General features: G+C 42.5%; 1 protein-coding gene across 13 annotated transcripts in view; it reads left to right on the forward strand.

The window, feature by feature from the left end:
* Positions 1-15,061, forward strand: part of LNP1 (leukemia NUP98 fusion partner 1) — a 42,264-nt gene that overhangs the window by 20,228 nt on the left and 6,975 nt on the right. For 9 of the 13 annotated variants that reach the window (XM_069551372.1, XM_069551408.1, XM_069551422.1 and 6 more), the window contains one exon: positions 5,815-6,012. In XM_069551372.1, coding sequence (XP_069407473.1) covers positions 5,854-6,012 — 159 coding nt within the window. In that variant the 5' untranslated portion in view covers positions 5,815-5,853. Of the gene's footprint in view, positions 1-704; positions 819-5,814; positions 6,013-15,061 lie in introns of all 13 variants that reach the window. The other 4 variants (XM_069551417.1, XM_069551382.1, XM_069551390.1 and 1 more) reach the window with 1 other exon arrangement.

A 15,061-nucleotide genomic window follows, 5' to 3' on the forward strand; every position in this document is an offset into this window, starting at 1 on the left:
ATAACCCCAATCCCTATCATCCTGATCATTTATTTGGTAAATAGCCTGGAGAAGCTCAATCTCTGTTTGGGGATTTAATACTAAAAATTCCTAACTAAGAAAGAAAGGTGAATGAATTAGAGTCAGGTTACCAGTCCACTGTTGTCAATAATGTTGTTAGTAAAACCCAAACACAAGTCAATAACTGTGAGATATCCTTGGGAAGGGGGGTGAGAACCCTGTCTTTTAGGAGTGGGTGGAGAGATCCCACTCCCCGTAATGTGCTCTCTCCCAACTTGGAGTTTTGACAGGAATCACAAGTTTCTTATGATTAATCATCTCAGATGCAATTCGTCCCTACATTTGATAAAGTTACTAGCATCTTGGTTTCAGATGGTCCGTCAGAGAACAAACCCTTTCCCATGGACATCTGCAAGTGACCCATGGGGTTCAGTAAGCATCCATAGTGTTTTTATAGTTTACGGCCCCACGAGGTGGATGGGGAGGATGTCTTTTATCTCCCAGAGCCTGAATTCTATTCACAGAGCCTATGTCTGCTTTCAGAAGTCGGAACAGTCTCTCACGATCATTATGTGGCGCTGCATGCATGCTCATTCACTCAGTTGTGTCCAGCACTTTGCAACCTCCTTGGAGCCGCCAGGTTCCTCTGTCCATGGGATTTCCCAGCCATGAATACTGAAGTGTGTTGCTGTTTCCTCCTCCAGGGGATCTTCCCGACCCAGGGATCGAACCCACATCTCCTATGGCTCCTGCACTGGCAGCCAGATTCTTTACCACTGAGCCACCTGGCAAGCCCCTCAGCCTCCCGTGAGGTCCAGGTAAATAGGATCTCTGAATCCAGGATTCCAAAAAGGACTTTTCTTCTTTAGCAGCAGCAAAGCCAAGGGACTACTGGGCCAGACAGTGAGGTTCAAAGCCCCTTTTATCCTGCCAGACTTAAAGTTCAAATTGACCCACTCAAAAATATGCACATTAGGCTGGAAAATTATCAGCCTCTAAGAATTAGACATCTGATTTTACAAGAACTTGGGCTTCCCTGGTGGCTCAGAGGTTAAAGCATCTGCCTGGAATGCAGGAGACCTGGGTTTGATCCCTGGGCCGGGAAGATCCCCTGGAGAAGGAAATGGCAACCCACTCCAGTACTCTTGCCTGGAGAATCCCATGGAGGGAGGAGCCTGGTAGGCTACAGTCCATGGGGTCGCAAAGAGTCGGACACGACTGAGTGACTTCATTTTATGAGCAAATTAAAACCTGACTTTTAAAACTCAAAAGTAGATTTTCCTATAGAGATTTTCTCTCTTTATATGTTGCCTACCTTTCTCATAGGCTTCAATAGGCAAAAATCTTAGCAAAAATAATCAGCTGTGAGATTTCAATAACTAGCATTTAAATTTTAACCCATCCACCAGCACCAAAACGCAAGGATTTTATGTTCTACCAACACCTTTTATTGGGGAGCTTTCCCTGATTGGGATAATCCCTCTAACATGTATGATATTATAGGCATATAGTATTTTACATCAGTTTTTATCATACATCCAGATTCTTTCTCTCTCCCTCTTCCTTTTTTTCATTGCAAGTTTGTACAACCCCCTGAACACTTTTCAGGACTGGCATTACAGCTGCTGAGAAATCCCAGCTAGAATGTAAGGGGCTGCTGTACCAGACGGAGAAGGTGATGGCACGCCACTCCAGTGTCCTTGCTGGGAAAATCCCAAGGATGGAGGAGCCTGGTGGGCTGCAGTCCATGGGGTCGCTAAGAGTCGGACACAACTGAGCGACTTCACTTTCACTTTTCACTTTCATGCATTGGAGAAGGAAATGGCAACCCACTCCAGTGTTCTTGCCTGGAGAACCCCAGGGACGGGGAAGCCTGGTGGGCTGCCGTCTATGGGGTCACACAGAGTCAGAAGCGACTTAGCAGCAGCAGCAGCTGTACCAGAGGACAGAGTATTGCTTTTCCCTTCCCCTTTATTTCTGGTTTATCTGAAGCTTGCTTTAGCCTTGGCACTGGCAGTCTTTTCCCCTCCCACTGGGAGGAGAGAACAAAACCCTAAGGCATCATCCAGGTTGCAACTGCAAATTTTAATCTTGTCACTTTAGCTACCATTGCCAAAAGCAATCAATACCTTCAATGAGCGGATTCTCCTGGACTTGCCTGTATCATTTTGAAATTCCATAGGTAATCTTTACCTTTCACAACAGACATCATCTCTGCTGATGTTTCATACCACAGATGACTAGGTAGCCAGTTTGCATCAAAAGTTTATTATTATGTCCCCTTCATCCTTTTTCCAGACACTGCTTTAGCCACATTTCAGTGAGTTGGGGTTGTTTTAGTGAATCCTACTTTTGACACCAACTGCCACCCCCTAGTTCAGAGATTTGCTGGAATAATCCACAAGACTCATCACATAGTTGTACTTGTGGATAAAAGTTATTGGCACTGAGAGGATATAGAATCAGGGAAAGACATATTGGGTGAAGTCTGAAGGATACCAGGAATAAGCCTCCAAATTCCCTTTCCATTTCACTCCCATAAGATGTGCTTAATTTTACCAGCAGTAAGTGTGAAATGAAATGTGTGAAACATTGTTCAAATGCTCATTAAAGACTTAATGCCCAGGGTTTTTACTGGGTACTGGTGATGTAGGCAGCTTCCTGTGAACTGAATGTCTGTGGTCCTCCAAAGTTCTTGTGTTAAAGCTTGATTCTAATTGTGAGAGATGTTATTTGGAGATGGGGCCTTTTAGAAGATAAGTAGATCCTGAGGGTGGAGTCTTGGGAATGGGATTAGTTCCTTTGTGATAATTTTATATGTCAATTTTACTGGCTATGGGGGTAGCTACACTAAACATTATTTGGGGAGATATCTGTGAGGATGTTTCCAGATAAGATTAGCATTTGAATCAGTGGGCTCAGTAAAGTAAATTGGTCATTGTGGGTGGGCATCATACAATCAGTTGAGGACTGGCATAGAACAGAAGGCAAATGAAGGTGAAATTCACCCTTTTTTCTTTCCTCACTGCTTGCACTGAGCTATCTCATCTCATCGTCTCTGTACGTGGACTGGGACTTACATCCTTGCTTTCCATGGAGGCCCTTGGACTCAGATTGAATTACACCACTTGCTTTCTTGGGTCTCCAGCTAGCAGACTGGCAGATTGTGGGGTTTCCAGTCTATAATTTCATGAACCAATTCCTCAGAATAAATTCATATATATATGTGTGTGTGTGTATATGTATGTATATGTATATGTGTGTGTATATATATATATATATATATATATATATATAAACACATACCTTTTTTCTGCACATTTCCAATATCTGATTTGTTTTTGCCTGTAAGGCATTAAGGGCTTCCCAGGTGGCATTAGTGGTAAAGAAACTGCCTGTCAAGATAGGAGTTGCAAGCGACTCAGGTTCAGTTCCTGAGTTGGGAAAATACCCTGGAGTAGGAAATGGCAATCCACTCCAGTATTGCCTGGAAAAATCTCGTGGACAGAGAAGCCTCGGGGTCTACAGTCCATAGGGTCGCAAATACTTGGATATGACTGAGTGAGCACATAGTGAGTGAGCACTCATACCCTATGAGCACATAGGATGTTAAGGGGAGAGCTCCCTGGTAGCTCAGCTGGTAAAGAATCTGCCTGCAATGCAGGAGGCCCTGGTTCAATTCCTGGGTCAGGACGATCCCCTGGAGAAGGGATAGGCCACCCAGTCCAGTATTCTTGGGCTTCCCTGGTGACTCAGTTGGTAAAGAATTCACCTGCAATGTGGGAGACCTGGGTTCAATCCCTGGGTTGGGAAGATCCCCTGGAGAAGGGAAAGGCTACCCACTCCAGTATTCTGGCCTGGAGAATTCCATGGATTGTATAGTCCATGGGGTCACAAAGAATCAGACTCCACTGAATGACTTTCGCACTCAGAAGTGCAAGAGGCAGATATTATTCAAAGAGGTTTTAAGATGAAGTCCTATTTCCTTTCCCCTACAATACTTTGAAGTAATTAGATATTATCTGCTCTGGGTTCTCCACCCCCTGCCCAGATTTTTTTTTTTTTTTTCCCAGAAATTGGAAGAAAACAGTTTTGTCTTAAGAGAAACAGAAAAAAAGAAGTCCCTCCATAGTCATCTTTTGTGGACAAACCTGGTTCTGTTTCCCCAAGGAAAATTATCTGATTTCTTTCTTTAATGACAGAGACAACCAACAGTGATGATATAGAATTATATATTTTCCTTTCTCATCTGGGTCACTGAGAAGCCAGGCTTTCTCCATTCTTTAATAAAAATATTACAAAGTAACAAGCATGAACCCTGTAATTTAAAGCAAACAATAAAAATATAAGCCATCTGGTGCACTGGTTACTTTCCCTTAGTAGGGTAAATTGTAGCATAGTACTCTAGGAACATTGGTTATAGTTAAGTCAATTTTTACAGCTCAAGGAAGAAACTTTATATGGAAAATGTCCAAGAACGCTTCTATTTAAAAATATAAAATTTATCAAAACTTTCTTGGAATACTGGCAGAACAGTGGAGAGAACCTGGGCTTACTTCTTGCTTCAAACTTGGCTATGCTGCTCAAAAGTAATTTCACCTTGGGAAAGTGATGATCTATAAATTAAGTTCCCTCATCTATAAAATATGATGAAAATACCCCAAGCACAGGTTTGTTAATAATGAAAATAACATATGTAAGATACTTGACGCCATACCTGGCACAAAGTAGGGGCTCAATAAATGTAATATCCTCCTTACCTTAGGGAAGAAAAAGCCTACTCAGAGAGACTCTAATGTTCATAGAAGCTCTATTAATAACAGCCCCAAATGGAAACAACCCAAATATGACAGCCCCAAAAGACCATCAATAGTAGACTGACTTTTTAAAAAGTTGATAACCATACTGTACAATACTATGTAGCATGAACTATTGTTACTATAAAAGCGAGGATAAACCTCACTAACATAATGTTGTGACACAGAATAATACATACTATATAATTCCATTGAAAGGTCCAAACAGGCAAACTTAACCTACAGTGATAGAGGTCAGAAATCTTAACCTTTTGGAGGGAGATGAGATTAGAATGGGGAAAGAGGGAGACTGCCAGGGTACTGGGAATGTCTTCACTGAGTAGTTGTGGGTCATTAGAGGGGTATATGTATGTACAAATTCATCAGACTGTACACTTAAGATTTGCACATTGCATATGTATATCCTTTACCTTTGTACATGTATAAATAGCACGTCAAAACAAAAACAAAAACAAAAAAAACCTTTTTGCCCCAGGAGCTAGATTTTATTTCAGTATCAAATTTATTTATTAGGAGAATCTGGCTCTAGATATGACATACCAATAGCCGGCGATCTTGCAGGCTGCAGTCTGTCCCTTGTAAGTGGCCCCGTTTTAGAGCTGGCCTGGAGCTGACAGGCATGTTATGAGGGTCATGCTCTATCACCATTGACAGCTGGAGAGGCCATCACATGCCATCAGCAACAAAGCACAGGGAAAACCAGGCAGTGGACTGTACTTCCCACCCTTCGGCTGCGAGGCACAACCCCAGCAATGGAAGGATTAAAAAGCCTCTCAATTTAAAAAGACAGGGGGAGGGGAGGGGACTGTGGGCTGCACAATTTATAAATAGACATTACCAGAGGCTGCCTGATTGTGAAGTGGTTGTTTAGTAAATCTTTCTCCTTTAAGGATTCCATTATAAGAGACCATTTGAAAACATCAGTTTCGTTTTGTCTCTTGGGGAGATCCTGGGTTTCATCGAGTCAGCCCTGTTGGGTGATATTTCTCTCTGCTAGATTTAGGGACAGGCCTTGGATATTCTGAAGCACCTTTACATGGAGCACAAAGATGACGATGATGATGATGATGTGTCTTTTGCCAAATGGATGAGCAGCTTCTGGGGTCACAGCTGGATAGAGGAGGATGAGCGAGGAGTCCGGGACCGCCGTGGATCACAAGACACCAGTTACAGGAAAAGCTCCCTGCCCTGCCCAGTGAGTTGTTACAATGGAACCAGGGGAGAACCAAACTAGGGGAGGGGGTTTCTCTTTGATTTTTTTGAGGGTCCAATGATATAAAGTTTTCTTTGGTTGAAATGAGTGCTTCCAAACCTTTTTTCATACTCACAAAAAATCCCTTTTATCATTTTATCTTGTCCTCCAAGGGACCCGATTTTCATCTATTAAGTAATGATTCCTTCACTTTTAGCAACCTAAGATATATTTAACTGCTACTCAGAGCTCCTGATAAGCCTGGGATAATCCTATTGAGAGGTAATATAATTCGAGCCAAAGGAAAGAAACCTGATGTTATAGTCTGTGTAGCACTGGTGTGGATCACTGTTTGATTTCCAGCAGTCTTTTTTTTTTTTTCCAGCAGTCTTTTTGAAATACTGAAAATAGCTCCACTATTTGGTGGCATCTAAGGAATTGGGGATTCTACTTAATAAATCACTACCTCTGATCAATTTGATGTACTCTTTCTTCTGGTTCTCATTTAGTTTCCTGGTGGGAGAGAAAGCCAGTCTTCTACCACCCTCAGCGCTGGTTTTCCATGGCTAGGCAGGGGACAGGAGAGCTCTTGAGGGGGGAATGGGTGGACCTGACCAGGTGTGGACTCGGCAGTGGGTATACGTGCACTTAGAATTCCAGGTACCAGAGAATATTTCCCCAACCCCCTGCTATGCTAACTCCAGAACCAAATAAGGTTTGGGAGTGATGTTATTTTATTTTTAGCTCTGAAGTTCCCAGAAGCATAATGTATGTGAAGTATATTAAAGCATGTAAAGCAGTCTTTTACTCCCAATGATCAGCAAGTTTGAGGAATGAGACCTCTTTGAGACACAAATATTTGAAAATAGTTCTCTTAAAAAGCATAATCAGGGACCAAGTATGCATTTCAACACTTCACTGAAATTCAGGTTCTTTAAGTGAAAAAGGGCAGAGGTTGCACTGGAGGATCTACAAGAACCCTTCTAGTCTCACTTTCCACAATTCCGTTATAAAATAAACCCTTGCTTATTATGCTCATGTTTTAATCTTTTATGGCCCGCACTGAAGGAGGTATTCATAATGAGTGAACCAGGAATATGACTAGTGTTTAGCCAAATAGTGAGAACCAGAGAGAAACAAAGAGAAAAAAATGGGGTTCACAGTTTGTCACAACAGCCCTTTGGAGCCACCAAAATATGAAAACAAATAAACACGACATAAAATATAGCTTCTTGAATAGATTTTAGCATTTATTAGACTTTAAAAACTAGGATGATCTACCTTATTTAGAGAATCCACTTGTGGGTTGCAGTGTTGTTTGCCTTAAACTACTGGAGAATAGCAGAATTTCTTTGTATAACATTTCTAAAGAGGGTCCATATATCTTTTCCTGCTCATACTGGCTTTGGGCATTTGGCCAAGTTAACCTGTTTAGGTTCTCTGAGTTGACAATTCCATAATTAGCAGACTAGCATGCGGAAAGCATGTGTTTATTTAAGGAAATAAAAGCACAGGTGAAACATGACGACCTAACTGAGTAGAGAAAGCACAAAACACAGACGCAGATTGGGGGACCCCGGGCAAAATAGGCAGAGTCCTGGAGAATGGAGGGCCTGCTTCTTCATCCCTACTCACACAATGCCATGTATTTCTGAAGTGAATATGTAGCTGGATACTTAACTTTTCCTGACTCTAAAATGTGCTCAAATTTTTCTTACTTTAGAGATATGAGAACAATTAGGTTTTCAAGTTTTGTGTTTTGCTTTGAGCTCAGAAAAAATAACTTAAAAGAAAAAAGCTTACTCTTAGCGTTATCTTTTTTTTCTCTCCCCACTGCTCCACTCAAAGGCTCCTCCCTTGTTGCAACCTGTTAGTAGCCTACATCCATCAGTTTTATATTCATGCAAATAATTTTCCCCTTTCCTATTTGCATGTGGTTTCACTATGGCTCTTCAGCCTCACGATTCTTGCAAAACCATAGTGATGGACCATTAAATCATTAAACATATTTATTGAACACCGACTGTGCGCCAGTTGTTGTTCAAGGCACAATAGGATTACAGGGGAAAAGAAGACATATATGGCTTCTTCTGTGCTTGTGGCCTGTCCAAGCTAGTGGAAAATACAAATTTGGCAGAAACAATGAGGTAGACAAGGTATAAAGCTTGCTCCATCTTAGAGAACCCTACTACTTTTGGCGTCTACTGATAGTAGAAGAGAGGAAACAAGTCCATGGAGCGTTATGATAAAAGCTCCCCTGTAGAATTGTCTCTGATGCCTAAAATTTATTACTAATTTCTTGGATTATAGAGAACACATGCTACTTTTTGACAAGACTCATTATAATCTGTGATTGCTGATTTACATCAAATTAAAAACCTAACTTTACTGTCCTGAGGTGCTTATGTGAAAAAAAAAATATTTTCTTCTTTCTCATTATTGAACAAATCTTCGACCCTCCATTGTCACATGAATACAAACTTGAAGTAGAAAAATCTCCATATCCCTTATTTATTCTACTCAGTGAAAGTGAATTTTAAATAGTTGATTTGACTTTCTAGTCATCTTCAGATTAATGTGGTTCTCTTAGCCTTGTTCTACACAGTTAGGGCCTAGTGGAAGTGAGGATTATGCCGGATGATAGACCTTTTCAAGGGGGAACTGATTCCCTGGCCTTGGGCTTTCTCAGTGCTTCTTCGATGCTCACATAGGTACAACATGTGCTGGCCCACATCGTATCATTTGAGAGGGTTCAAAATAAACCTCTTACCTATCTGCACCCCAAGGGATTTTTTTCCCCTTTTTAAAAACAACCACCTTTAACTAATTTAATATTCTGTCTTTATAGTCTCAATTTAAAGCTGCAGAAGTGAAGTGAAGTGAAAGTTGCTCAGTCATGTCCGACTCTTTGTGACCCCATGGAGTGTATCCCACCAGGCTCCTCTGTCCATGGAATTCTCCAGGCCAGAATACTGGAGTGGGTAACTGTTTCCTTTTCCAGAGGCTCTTCCCAACCCAGAGATCGAACTCAGGTCTTCCGTATTGCAGGCAGATTCTTTACCATCTGAGCCACCAGGGAAGCCCAAGAATACTGGAGTGGGTAGCCTATCCCTTCTCCAGCAGATCTTCCTGACCCAGGAATTGAACCAGGATCTCCAGCATTCAGGCAGATTCTTTCCCAGCTGAGCTACCAGGGAAGAAAGCTGTAGAAGATATATCTAATTTTAATTTTTTTCCCCTGATTGACCTTATGGCAGAAAGTGAAGAGGAGCTAAAAAGCCTCTTGATGAAACTGAAAAAGGAGAGCAAAAAAGTTGGCTTAAAGCTCAACATTCTGAAAACGAAGATCATGGCATCCGGTCCCATCACTTCATGGGAAATAGATGGGGAAACAGTGGAAACAGTGTCAGACTTTATTTTGGGGGGCTCCAAAATCACTGTAGATGGTGACTGCAGCCATGAAATTAAAAGATGCTTACTCCTTGGAAGAAAAGTTATGACCAACCTAGATAGTAATTCAAAAGCAGAGACACTACTTTACCGACTAAGGTCCGTCTAGCCAAGGCTATGGTTTTTCCTGTGGTCATGTATGGATGTGAGAGTTGGACTGTGAAGAAGGCTGAGCGCCCAAGAATTGATGCTTTTGAACTGTGGTGTTGGAGAAGACTCTTGAGAGTCCCTTGGACTGCAAGGAGATCCAACCAGTCCATTCTGAAGGAGATCAACCCTGGGATTTCTTTGGAAGGAATGATGCTAAAGCTGAAACTCCAGTACTTTGGCCACCTCATGTGAAGAGTTGACTCATTGGAAAAGACTCTGATGCTGGGAGGGATTGGGGGCAGGAGGAGAAGGGGATGACCGAGGATGAGATGGCTGGATGGCATCATGAACTCGATGGACGTTGAGTCTGAGTGAACTCTGGGAGATGGTGATGGACAGGGAGGCCTGGCGTGCTGCGATTCATGGGGTCGCAAAGAGTCGGACACGACTGAGCGACTGGACTGGACTGAACTGACCTAAGGGTTGTTGCACACTCTCGCCACTGTAGTATCTCACTGCAGTGGTGGTTCTCTAGTAGTTGCTCACTACAGGGGTAGGGTGGGCCTTGGACCCCTTAGAGGGTTTCTCACACCTGAAGAGAGGGGAATGCCCTAAAGTTTCTTGACTAATGTGGTTCCTTGTTTTTCAGCTTAAATTTGTATTCCATTTCAAGAGGAGACAAACTTGATCCAGAGAAATTAGTAATAAATTTCGGGCATCAGTGGCAATTCTACAGGGGAGCTTTTATCATAATGTTCCCTGGACTTGTTTCCTCTCTTCTACTATCAATAGATGCCTAGATAGAGGAGTTTCTGGGAAGGCAGCAGAGTGGAGTAAGAGCAAGGGCTCTGAGGTGCCTCCCAGTGTTTACTACTGGCAGCATAGCCTCTGTCTCAGAGTCCCTCTGTGTAAATGGGATTGATGAAAACAGTACATGCATGATGCAGGTCTTGTTAGCATTCAGTGAGTAATGTGTGCAGTGTGCTTAGAACAGTGCCTGGCACCTAGTAAGCACTTTTCCTCCTCCTCTCTTTCCTACCTCCTCTCCCTCCTCCTCCTCTTTTTCCTTATGTGTCAGAGTTTAAATTGTCTTTTAGTTTCTCTAAAGGAGGTCCAGTGGATGGTATTGGCCTACCATTTTACCAGTTGAACACTTGAATCTTTTTTCCTGATGCTGTTTCCGTATAATGCTAGTTGACTAATTTATAAATCTCTTGGCTCTGTTGATGTGTGTGATGTGTGTGTGAAGTTGCTCAGTCGTGTCCGACTCTTTGCGACCCTGTGGACTGTAGCCCGCCAGGCTCCTCTGTCCATGGGATTCTCCAGGCAAGAATACTGGAGTGGGTTGCCATTTCCTTCTCCAGGGGATCTTCCCAACTGAGGGATCAAACCCAGGTCTCCTGCTTTGCAGGCAGACGCTTTATCCTCTGAGCCACCAGGGAAGCTCTGTTGATAGGCAGTTAATATTCCTTATATAAAATTCATTTAGACTATTTCCTAAAGACCTACAAATTATTATTACTTTTGTAATAGGATTTTGTTATAACTGGTACATTATTTAAAGCCATGTTTCACTTAGAATGAATCTGTTGCTGTTGTTGAAGATAAAAGTTTGGTATTATTAATCTGATTAAGGGGCTTCCCAGGTGGCTCAGTGGTAAAGAATCAGCCTTCCAAGCAGGAGATGCAGGTTTGATCCCTGGGTTGGGAAGATCCCCTGGAGAAGGGAATGGCAACCCACTCCGGTATTCTTGCCTGGAAAATCTTATAGACAGAGGAGCCTGGCAGGTTCCATTCTGTGGGGTCACAGAGTCAGATGTGACTTAGTCACTAAACAACAACAACAACAATAATCCAAGGAAGAGACGTCTTATGCTTAAGCATTTACCTCTCCATAAAGTCACTAGTCATGTAAGTCTTAGGCAAGTCTCTTAGCCAAACTAAGATTCGTTTTCCTCATCTGTGAAAGGGGAAGAATGATTCCCTTGTAGGATTTGTTCAGACATTAGAGATAAGGCCTGGTCCCCAGGGTGCCTGATACACACAGTGCACTAAGATTCAACATGGGCCTCAATTATCTCAACACCTGGATCTTTTCCCCACTTATTTCTCATCATGCTCAGGTGCTTGCATTTACTCAGAGGGCAGGAGGGGTACAATTGAAGGGTGATTATAATTAAACCCAGAATAAAGAACTTCAAGTAGTTCTTGGAGTGAAGGTGTTACATAACTATATTTTCAAAAGGCAAGAACCTATGGCTTGGAGTCAAGAGTGCATAGGATTTTTTTTTTTTTTTTGACAGAAATGGTTTTTTGGCATCCCTGTGGGAAATAGCAAGGTTGTTCAGAGCACTATTTTCTAGTGAGAGTCAGCACTATTAACTCCTGGGTGGTAACTGTTCCACAAGTCCATGCCTGCTGCAGGCTTTGGAGCCTGGGAGCCGGGGAGCCTATGTCATGAGCTCAGAGTGTGGGGGATCCCATGCCTCACATGAGGACCTGCGTCACAGCACAGGAGATGGATGGATCAGGTTGATCCATGGACATGGAGGTGACATTCCACACCTTGGGAAAAAAAAAAAAGCTATTTAGGGCATTGATTCAAGTCTTTGTGGGGGAAATTGCATTAGGAGGGCATATAGAATTCCAATAGTAAAGCTTGCTTACTAAGAAAACACTTTTAAAAGTGGGAAAATTTCCATGTAACCAATTCGAGTGCTTTTTATGTGTTTATTTATTTTTAATCAAAGGATAATTGGTTTACAGTATTAAGTTGGTTTCTGCATTTGAGTCAGCCACAGGTATACATGTGTCACCTCCCTCTTGAACCTCCCTTCCGCCTCCCTCCCCATCCCACCCCTCTAGGTTGTCACCAAGCCCCAGTTTGAGTTCCCTGAGACTTACACAAATTCCCATTGTCTATCTATTTTACGTATGGTAATATATGTTTCTATGTTACCAATAAGAGTGCTTTTAAAGCTTGTTTCTCACAAGCTTCCACACCTAAACAGACTAGCTGGAAATTTCATCTGACGTAAGGAGATATTAAGGGTACGCTTTATTTACATTGTGATGGAAACCCCTGCCATTTTTTTATGCCTCTCAATGGAAGAGAACATTTATACGAACACATACATTTCACTCCCAGTCTCACATCTTTTGAATTTTATTTTTAAGATTTTTGATGTGGTAAGAACATGTAACAAGAGATTTACTCTCTTTGGCAGATTTTTAAGTATACGATACAGTATTGTTACCTTTAGGCACAATGTTGTACAGCAGAACTCTAGAACTTATTATTTATGTGTTTATTTTGGGGGCACCGTGAGGCATGTGGAATCTCAGTCCTCTGACAAAGGGTGGTACCACGCCCCCTGCAGGGGAAGTGTGGAGTCTTAACCAGTGCACTGAAATGTTATACCTGTTAATTAGCAACTGCCCCAGTAGACCCCTCTCCAGCCCTTGGCATCCACCATTCTATTCCTTGCTTCTAGGAGCTTGACCATTTCTGATATGTCATATAAGTGGAATCATGAAGTATTTGTCCTTCTGTGTCCCAGTCTCAATTCTTTAGCGTATTATTCTTCTTTTTTTTTTTTAAACTGACAATATAATAAGTGATCAGTATAGAAAACACGTACAATACTAAACAGGAAAAGCAAGAAAATGACCCCAGATCACAGACAGAGCCTTTTATCACACTTAGGTGTGTTTCAGGGTTACCCATCTTATGATGTCCCCTGATTTCCAGCCCCTCGTTGCCTTTCCATCCCAGACTCCCCACTCCCCTCAGGCGCTCCCCACCAGGCCTCCCTTCCTTCCACGTCAGCAGGCTCTTTCTGTGGCAGGGCTTCTGCACACATGGTCTCCTCCTTAAGCATTCTCTGCTCCCTAATGAACCCTGCTTATCCTTCAGGTTGTCGCTTAATTGTCATACCTTCCAGAAGTCTCTCCTGATTCAGCTACCCCAACACCCACCCAAATATATGAGGTTTTACTCTACTGTACCCTCTCATTTTACCCTGGACATTCCCTTTATAGCATTTGACCAAGGATGCCGGCATGTGCCCCATTTATTTAGCATTTATCTCCCATGTAGACATATGATCTGAGAGGGGGACACTCTGTTTTGCTCCTCAATTTATCTTCCACCAAGTACCACGTCTGACCTACAGTAAATGGACCAATATGTACAGACTTACCTCATGTATCTTAGCAGTTTTATAAATCTTTAACCATATTTCTGATTATTGTTTGAGAGCGAGTTTCTAGATGTATGTATTAGCTTGCTCAGGCTGCCATAGCAAAACACCACAGACTAGGTGGCCTGAACAACAGATATTCATCTCCTCACAGCTCTGGGGGCTGGAAGTCCAAGATGAAGGTGTCCGCAGTTTTGGTTTCTTCTGAGGCCTCTCTCCTTGACTTGTAGATGGCCATCTACTGCCTGTGTTTTCACGTGGTCTCTCCTCCATATGAGTATGTCCCTCGTATCTCTCAATTTCTTCCTCTTGTAAGAACACTAGTCAGAGTGGATTAGGGCCACCCTGATGGCCTCATTTTAAGTTAATTTTTAAAGGCCCTACCCCCAAATACAGTCACATGGTGAACTATTCACATGGGGCTTCAATATGTGAATTTGGTGGGGCAGGTTGGTGGGGAGGGATGACGCAATTCAGCCCATGTGCAATGAGGACCTTATTTTAAGCCTTTTGATTCATATTGTCAACAGCTTTTCAAGAAAGCTGTATCCATTTATAGTCCTGCTACCAGCAAGGAATGACAGTGCCTATCCCCTTGCACACTTGCTAGTGTTAGTATTATTAAAAAAAAAACAAAAACCAACAACAACTTTTTTTTTTTGCCTGAAAGGCAAAATTGTATGTTCTTTCATTTTAATACAATTTTTGACTACTAATAAGCCTAAACAGTTTTCACCACTTGGTATTTCTTTTTCTTTCATTCTTTATGCTTTTATTCATTGAACGTATGTTTAATAAACTCATGCTGTGAAGGCAGCAAAGTGCTGTGTACTGAGTTTCTAGGAGAGAATGAAATGTAGCCCTTGACACGGTGGAGCACACAGTCTACCGGAGAAGAGAGACGTGTAACAAAATTAACCAAAAGATCGACGACAGTTGTGAAAAGTGTCCTGAAGTATGAGACCTCAGGAAGAGTCTAACAGTGCTTCCGGGGCCTGAACCAATCAAGGGGGTAGGCAAGGCTTTCTGGGGGGTGTGGTTTCCATTGTGAGTGAAGTGCGATTAGCCGGTGATGACGTGAAGGGGTGGGGTCACAGCCAGAGAGGACCTCTTGTGAAAATGCCTGTGCTGGCTAGGAGCAAGTGAGCTGGAGGAAGTGACCAGTGAGGCTGTGCCCCTGAACAGGTGAGGGTGGTGCAAGATGAAGCGTGATGGGGTGTGTTTGTTGAGGTTGTTTTAACTATGCTGGCTGCTGTGGGGAAAGTGAAATAAAGTGAGTAAGAGTGAACCCAGGATAGCTCCAACTAGGA

This window comes from Ovis canadensis, chromosome 1, assembly GCF_042477335.2.
Source record: "Ovis canadensis isolate MfBH-ARS-UI-01 breed Bighorn chromosome 1, ARS-UI_OviCan_v2, whole genome shotgun sequence".
NCBI classification, from domain to species: Eukaryota; Metazoa; Chordata; class Mammalia; order Artiodactyla; family Bovidae; genus Ovis; species Ovis canadensis.